The 7638-nt window shown below is 50.7% G+C and overlaps 1 protein-coding gene across 1 annotated transcript; it reads right to left on the reverse strand.

The window, feature by feature from the left end:
* Positions 1–3993: 3993 nt before the first annotated feature.
* ZNF503 (zinc finger protein 503) lies at positions 3994–7125 on the reverse strand. Its single transcript, XM_067532745.1, has 2 exons — positions 6652–7125; positions 3994–5512 (listed from the first exon to the last, which is right to left on the reverse strand). Exons 1-2 carry the CDS (start codon positions 6940–6942, stop codon positions 3995–3997), a joined length of 1809 nt encoding a protein of 602 aa, XP_067388846.1. The 5' UTR covers positions 6943–7125; the 3' UTR covers position 3994.
* Positions 7126–7638: the final 513 nt, after the last annotated feature.

The following is a 7638-nucleotide window of genomic DNA, read 5'->3' on the forward strand; positions in this document are numbered from 1 at the left end:
AACCAAAACAAATGCCAGGGGGTAGGGGGGTTTTATACTGATGACGTCAGTATTTTTTCCTAACAATCCCGAGAAACTAAATGGCACTTTCGTAGTCGTGCTCTTCTTCCCTCCGCCTTTTGTACATTAAAATACGAAGTTTGCTCAGTTACTTTCTTCAGATGCGCTTGTTGCATGAGCCCTGAAAGTTTGGCTTTTTCAGAATGCCACCTGGCTAGCTTTCTCCGAGTCTGAAGGTGGATAGTTTATTCAGACCCTGGATTGAGGGAGGAAAGGGTCAGAGCCGGTACCGCAGTGCGTGGTGTGTGCAGGCTATATTAGAAGTAGTTTAATAGGGATCGTTAAGATACCCGCTGTCTCAGAAAACGGGGTCGCCTATTAATTGCACAAAACCAAGCCCGGTCGTTAGAGCTGCAGCCTTGTATTTGAGTTGCAAAACATTTGTGCCGATACTAAGGACAGAAAAACAAACTGACGTGTCTGTTGCCTGGATCTGTTCGTACATGCCAGGATGTGTGAGCATACATAGGTTCAAAAACATTCTCTGGACTCCTTTGCTGACCGTGGATTGTGCTGTCCTATTGTTTCCTAAAGCTGGCTTAATTACATAGCTGAGATAAAGGGAACTCTCCTTTTTCCTAGCCACGCTTGTTAGCAGAAGGGTTGTGCTGCAGTGGCATGCACGGGAAACCCTTCAGGAGTGGAAGGAAATTCATTAGTTTTATTTGGGCTCCCCGGCATCCGACCAGAGGTGATTTAAATATTGCATGAGTTTATCTTTAATGTTCAGAAAGGATTTGTGAGGAAGATCTAACTATTTAATTTAAATGAATGTCTGTCTGACTCTGGTCAGATTGATCTGAGGTTGGCTTTTGATGAGTGCTGCCCTTCTGTTGCTTGTCCTCTCGAGCAGGTTTTTCACTGTGAAATTATTTTAGTTCGGTGGCGTGGACCAGCGGCTGCTGTCAACTCCACAACCCATCCGGTTAGCAAGGGGGGGAAGGGGAATAACAAATGCAACCCTTTTACCTAAAAAGATGAATGCCTGTAAGTCCCTGTCTATTAGAAAAAGCACATTTCCTAGCTTAAAATCAAAATCCTAGGCGACATTTGCCAGCTCACATATTTTAACACCTCCTTACCCTCCCCATGGAAATAAAATAAGCGATTTAAATTTTCAATACCACCAAGCACTCGAGTCGAGCAAAAAAAAAAAAAAAAAAAAGCCATCAACAAACCAATGGTAAATGTTTCATGATAATACTTTACATCTGAAATCCTTAAGCTTTAGGCGGAGTTGCAACTTTCATAGCGCTGAAATCCAGAAAAATAAAATTAACCAGAAGAGGTTTTTAAAACAGCCTTAGAAGCAGCTGTTTATAGATTTTAGATCGAGCATTTAAGATAGTTATGTGGTCGGAAAGTGTGAGGGAGATGCATTAAAGGTAGCTGCAGAGAAAGAAAAGGCAGGTTTCTTTACCGTGGTACATTTTCAATAAATTTTGTCCAAATCCGGATAGGAGCCTGAAATATATATTTTCTCCAAATTTAAAGTGGTGGCTAAAAAATAAAACCGTGGCTAAAACTATCCTGACAGAATGATCTTGACAGCGCACAAACACTCGTGGTGAAAGAAGAGGGTAAAAAAAAATTCCAAAAAAATGTTTTTTTGTATAAATCCAGCTCAGTGGCTCAACGTGTCCCTAACAACGATCCTTCCCCTCTTGAGTGTTAGCTGCGCTTGTGTCAATTTCATTACATTATAATTATTCTTCTAAGTTACTTTGTGTAATTACCCTTGGCTTTAAAAGAAACTTACACAGCCCTGCCCCCGTCATTTCACAACAGAAGGCTCGTCTGAAATTCCCCAAAGCAGAACTATTTAATAGCCCCATTTTTACTAAAGCACGCCGCATTTCTGGTGCCTATTTCTTCTTGACGCGTGTAAAGAACCAGAGACCGGCCCAGCTCCGCGCGTCTTGGCATTTCCCTGTGTAGATCTGGTCTCTCTAATACAGAAACGTCCCAGAGCTCCCATCACACCAGGCAATCCGGGCAGCGAAGAGGGCTGGGCGAACGCAGAAGACTTCATTAACTTGCTTCTTTTCTTCCCTGTGCACATTAGCTCTAACTTCTACTAATTATCTCGAGTAAATGCATTCGACTAATTAGCCCTGGGCACCACGGGAAACTTTGAGCAGTAATTATATTGTGGGGACTATAAGGGCAGGGAGGAAAAATAAGCAATTTTGTCGCGGCAAAGTCGCCGCTTGTAACTTTCCCCGTCGGTTCAGTTCAAGGCGGGGGAAGAGAGGGACACACATCGTGCGAGGACAGGGGCGTTGTAGAAGGAAAACCAGGTAGCGGGTAGGGGCTGTGAAACGTACAACGTCTGCAAAAGAGGCTGCAAACGGAGGGATCCTATATGCCCATTCGTGATTCGTTGTGTTTGCCTGGGCTTGTTCCCTGCTTCTCCCCGCGCAGGCGAGTTTACAAAGAAAGGAGAAGTGCGCACCCCCGTTTGTCTGAATGGGGGGTTCGGTAAAGACTCACGAAGCAAAGTTACAGAGAGCCTGGCTGGGGCAGGCCGGAAGTAGCTAGCGTTTTGTATGTTTCCACTGCTCTTAACTTAGCTCAGACTTCTTCTACCTTGAGAGAGCTGGGTTTTTGTCTTTAAAAACAGCTGAGGGAGGAAGGAGGAGAGAAAGGAAGACACCCCAGAAGGGTCTGACGAGTTATTTTTAATCTGACACTCGTTTGTCCTGAGCTCTGAAAATTCTCCCACAGTAACGATCCCCTGCTTTTTTTCTCTTTCCAGTTTCGTGTTTAGAGGCGAAGGAGCCCGTCTTTCTCTCGGGGCAGTTTACAAGCTTTTCAAAATAAGTCTCTATTTTCCATCTCAGAACCGAAGCCTCCCCCACCCTTTTGTTTATATATAAAAAAGTGTTCCAAAAGCTGCCTATCCCTATTCACACCAGAAATAATTCAATCACTGGTTTCTTAATGCACGTTGGAAAACAGACTCAATTCATCTTAGTTTCCCCGTTTCATTCCTACACAGTTCTTAAGGGAGGGAGGAAGATACAACGTGCAGGTCTCTGATTTTTAAAAGAGAGCCCGCAGGTTATAATAAAGGGGGGGAGGGTGGTTGTTTTTAATTAAAATTGAATAAACGCTTAAGGAGAAATTAGTAGTCCATCTCCAGCCCAGACCCAGTTGTGTTTGTAACCGACTAAAAGCGTATTTAAAAAAATAAAATAAAAAAATAAAAGCTTTTCATACATCAAATATACGGAATTTTAATCTTTAAAGCGATACATTGTCTATCATTTTAGTACATGACGTAAACCTTACCCCCTTTTACAGGGTGGACTTAAAAATTAAAAATAGTTAAGTGTTCCTTTTAAAGAACAAAATAAGGCAAATGAGGTTTTTGGAATAGAATTGTTTTGTGGGGGGTTTTTTGTTTTTTTTTTTTTTTTTTTTTCCTTCTTCCAGATTACATACAAAAAAATACCAATTCTTTCAGTTGTATACACCGTAAAAATAATTGCAATTTGAAGTTATAATTGACAAATTGCGAGTTTTTTTTTTTTTTTGTAACAAACATGCATGTCATTTTTTTTTTCGTTTCAAGGAGACATTAAATAAAACGTACAATACAATCATAGCAATTTCAAAGTAACATTAAAGAGAAGACCTCTATTTTTTTTATTTATTTATATTCTACAAGGGGTGTCCAACTTTTTTTTTTTTTTTTAATTTTTTTTAATACCTATTTGAGCTCGGTTAAGTAATGCACTTTGATTCATTGTCCCGCTTGAAGCTAACATAAATAAATACAGTGCTCACGGATCCAGTCCTCAAATGAACACTATTTTTATAAAAAGTCAGATTTCAGCTTGTATAAAGTGTGGCAGGAAGGGTTTCTTTTCCATCCCCCGCACTCCCCTGCCCCCCTCCCCTTGTTTTCACCCCCTACCCCACCCCGCACTCACTGGTATCCCAGAGCTGAGGCTGTGGTCAGTCTCTGCCCGTACAGTGCATAGGGGGAGTAGTAAGGTCCCGTGGCTGCAGGCACCGGCACAGGGGCACCTGGGGTGGGCAAAGGGCTCTTGGAATAGGGATGGTAGCGACTGCTCAGTCCCAGGGCGTGGTGCGGGCTGCGGAGGGCCAGCGCGCCGGGGCTGCCGGGCGCCCCGGAGCTGGGGACGTGCATGTGGCAGGCCATGGCGGCGGCGGCGGCGCTGGCCAGCGAGGAGGAGCTGGGGTAGCCGGAGAGCAGTTTATCGGTGCCCGGGAAGGCAGTGTGGGTCCGCAAGTGGCTCAGCAGCTCCTCGGAGCTGGCAAAGCGCTTGTCACACGGTCCGTTGGCCGACACCCAGTTGCAGATGTGGGGCTGGGGGTCGTTGGGGAGCATGAAGCCGTAGGGGTAGAGTGGGTGGCCGGCCAGAGAGGGCGGGGCGGCCCCCGTCAGCGAGGAGTGGACGCCGTGCAGCGGGTGCGGGGGGTAGACCAGCGGGTAGCCGGACTTGAGGGCCTGCTCGTGGGCGCAGGAGGGGCTGGCGGCGCCGGCCAGGTGGCTGGCGCAGTGGTAGCTCAGGCAGTAGGGGTCTCGGCACAGGCTGGCCGTCATGACGGAGGGCGGCGAGGCGCCGGCCAACGGGCTGGATCCCGCCGGCTTGCTGCAGCCCAGGCTGCCGGCGGCGGCCAGCTGGGCCCCGACCAGGCTGCCGGGCTTGGTGGGGTCCAGGGCCACGCCGTGCGGCAGGAACTGCGGCGGGTAGCCGGCGTAGGCGCCGGCCAGCGTGCCCGGGTAACTCATGCCCGCCGGCGGCAGGGGGAAAACCGTCTGGCCCGGTTTGTAGGGCGAGACCGGGGCCACCAAGCCGGAGCCCAGCACGGAGGCGGACGAGGTGACGGCGCTGCTGCTGCTGCTGCAGGAGGAGGAGGAGTCCGAGGAGATGGGTTTGGAGCCCGGCGCGCCCTCCGGGTGCTGGCCGCCCTCCACGGTAATCCCGGCACAGCTCACGCTAATCCGGCCGGGGCCGAGCCCGGCCCCCTCAGAGCCGGCGCCGCCCGCTTTGCCGCAGCCCTCCGCGTCCTTCTTGTCCTCGCCCGCCTTGCCCTCGGCCGGCAACAGCCCCGGCGAGCAGGCGGAGGCGCTGGAGTTGGGGCTGCCTGTCCTTGGCGTGAACGGCTGGCAGGTGGCGCTCGGCACCCGGAATCCCGACTTCTCCCCACTGGAGACAGACCCGGAGGCTGTGCCGCCGCCGCCGCCGGCCGGGCCCGGTTCCTTCTTCTCGGCGCCCGGCTTGGAGTAGGGCTTGAAGCTCGACTTGTCCTCCACGCCGATGTCGCTGAGTTTCAAGGGGCCCGACTTGGAGTCCTTGTCGCCGCCCGCGCCGTTCGAGGTGACCGAGGAGAGTTTGGATGAAGGGGAAGGATCTGGCTTCCCGATCTGGGAACACGTCTGAGCCAGAAGGGCCAGGGGGCTCTTCTTAGCATCCAGCTGCAGAAATCAGAGGGGGACACAAATGCAAACGTTTAATCGGACGGTGGGTTTTTTGTTTTTTTCATCTTTTTTTAAATAAGCAAACAAAGGAAGTCGGCATTTACCGACTCTTATTGCAAATAACAGCCTGAAAAGGGGCCACAATTTTGTGCACATTCATCATCATGAGCCCCCCCCCCCCGACTCCGGCTCCCCTGCATGCACCATTTTCCACAATGCCTTTAAAAAGGCAACAATTTCTTGCAGATACAGATGCGAGAAAAGCCCGTCTCTACTGCCTACCGCTGCCTTTGCCAAGCAGCAAATCCCCTCCCCCCCCCCCGGGGGGGCTTTGCAAAGTTAAGCTTTTTGGCTCTGCTTTGGCTTTGCCTTCTCCCCACGCCCGCCCGCAAAGTGGAGCGACTGCACCATTTCTGTCCCGCTTACTGTCTACACACTATTTATAACCGAGCCGGAGTTAGCTCTGGAGGGCTATGGCTTCCCTTTGATGAGACTTTAATGAAACCATTCAGTCACACGGCCCCATCCTTCCCCACCACCCCTCTTTTTAGAGCGGCGGTCCCTAAAATATATATATAGATATGCACCCTGCCCGCGTAACACGGAAAAGATGGACTAAAAAACAACACCCCAAAACCCATCCATTCGCCACTATTTTTCAAAGTGAGAAATTAAAAGACCAGGAACCTTTGATCGGCCGCACCCACATTTCCCCCCCCCCCCCCAATATTTCCAGCAAACGAGACTATTTCGCACTTTGTCACTAGTTGGATGCCTAGAGTCGCCCGTCCTTTAGGATAACAGTTTCTCTCCCCCCCCCCTTCGGCCTCCTCCCACCCCCCAAAAAAAGGGTGTGTGTGAAGAAAACAAAAATAAATTAACTTTCATTAAAGAAGGAATTATAAAATGAGCCAAATCACTCGGAAGCCAAGACCCCGGGCCGGTCCCAGCGCTAGCCCCAGCTCCGGGGGTTTTGTTTCCACCCCCATGTCACCGCATTTCCAAGGGAAAGGAAGAGAAGCGCTGGGAGACATTGCAGAGGACGCCATGCAATGACGGTGGGGAGAGGGAGCTTGAGAAGGGGGAAAACAAACAAACACACACACACACAAAAGGCATCGCCTCCCGTTCCTTACCTCAATGGGGCTGACAGGGGTGGAAGGCAAAGGCTGCAGATACTCTGGGTGTAAAATGTGTCCAGTCCGAGCCGTGAGCATTTTCAAGACTTTGATGGGAAGCCGATTCGCTTGGCGCAAAGGGTCCGAAGGAGGGACAGCGTGGAAGAAGGTCTTGGTGCTGCGGTTATTCCCAGAGTGCCCGCTCTGCCAGGAGGCGAGATCAGCCGAGCCGCTGCCGATGCCGAGGTCTCGAACGCCACTGCTGTGCTTACTACTTCTTACAGCAGAAAGCGAGGGCGATGTGATCATGACCAAAAACCTCTCATGAAAACGGGGACAAGTCGCGCTGATCAGCCTCGGAAACCTTCTCTCGTTGGCAGGCAGGAGGAGGAGGAGGAGGAGGAGGAGGAGGAGGAAGGAGAGGGGTGGGGGCAGAGGACAGTCACACACCCCCAGAGGCAAACTAGCCAAAACAAAACCCAAGGCAGAAAACGGCTCTGGCTTTGCCTTGCTCAGGCCGGGAGCGCGGGCTGCTCTGAGAGAAGAATAATCCCGGGGCGGGGGGCGGGAGGGGACTGGGGGGAGCGCGTCTGTCTCTCGCTTGCTGCCGGGCGCGCTCCTCTCTCTGGTTGCTGCGCTGCGCTCTCTCCCGCCTGCGCTCACTGCTCAGCTGTGCTGCTGCTGCGCGCGCGAGCCGCTGCTGGCTGCCCGTCCAGCCCGGGATCTGGCAAAGAAAGTCACTTCAAAAGCAGCTGAATTAGTCTGAGATTAAAGCCTTTGCCGCCTTCCAATCAAATGGGACCCCGAGGTGATTGGAGGGTCAAGGGGATGTGACGTTCCCCGGGCTGGGGCTTGCTGCCTTTTTTTTTTTTTTTTTTGCTACGGTTTTTTCATGGGCTCTCCCTCTCTCGCACTCCCCCCCCCCTTGTTTTTGCTCCTAGGACAGGATGGGCGTTAATTTTGTGTTTCACATCCCGCGCTTTGAATTCTGCCTCGCTCCTGGTG

This window comes from Emydura macquarii, unplaced genomic scaffold, assembly GCF_026122565.2.
Source record: "Emydura macquarii macquarii isolate MOO-44397 ecotype Brisbane River unplaced genomic scaffold, CSIRO-AGI_Emac_v2 contig_67, whole genome shotgun sequence".
In the NCBI taxonomy this organism is placed as follows: domain Eukaryota; kingdom Metazoa; phylum Chordata; order Testudines; family Chelidae; genus Emydura; species Emydura macquarii.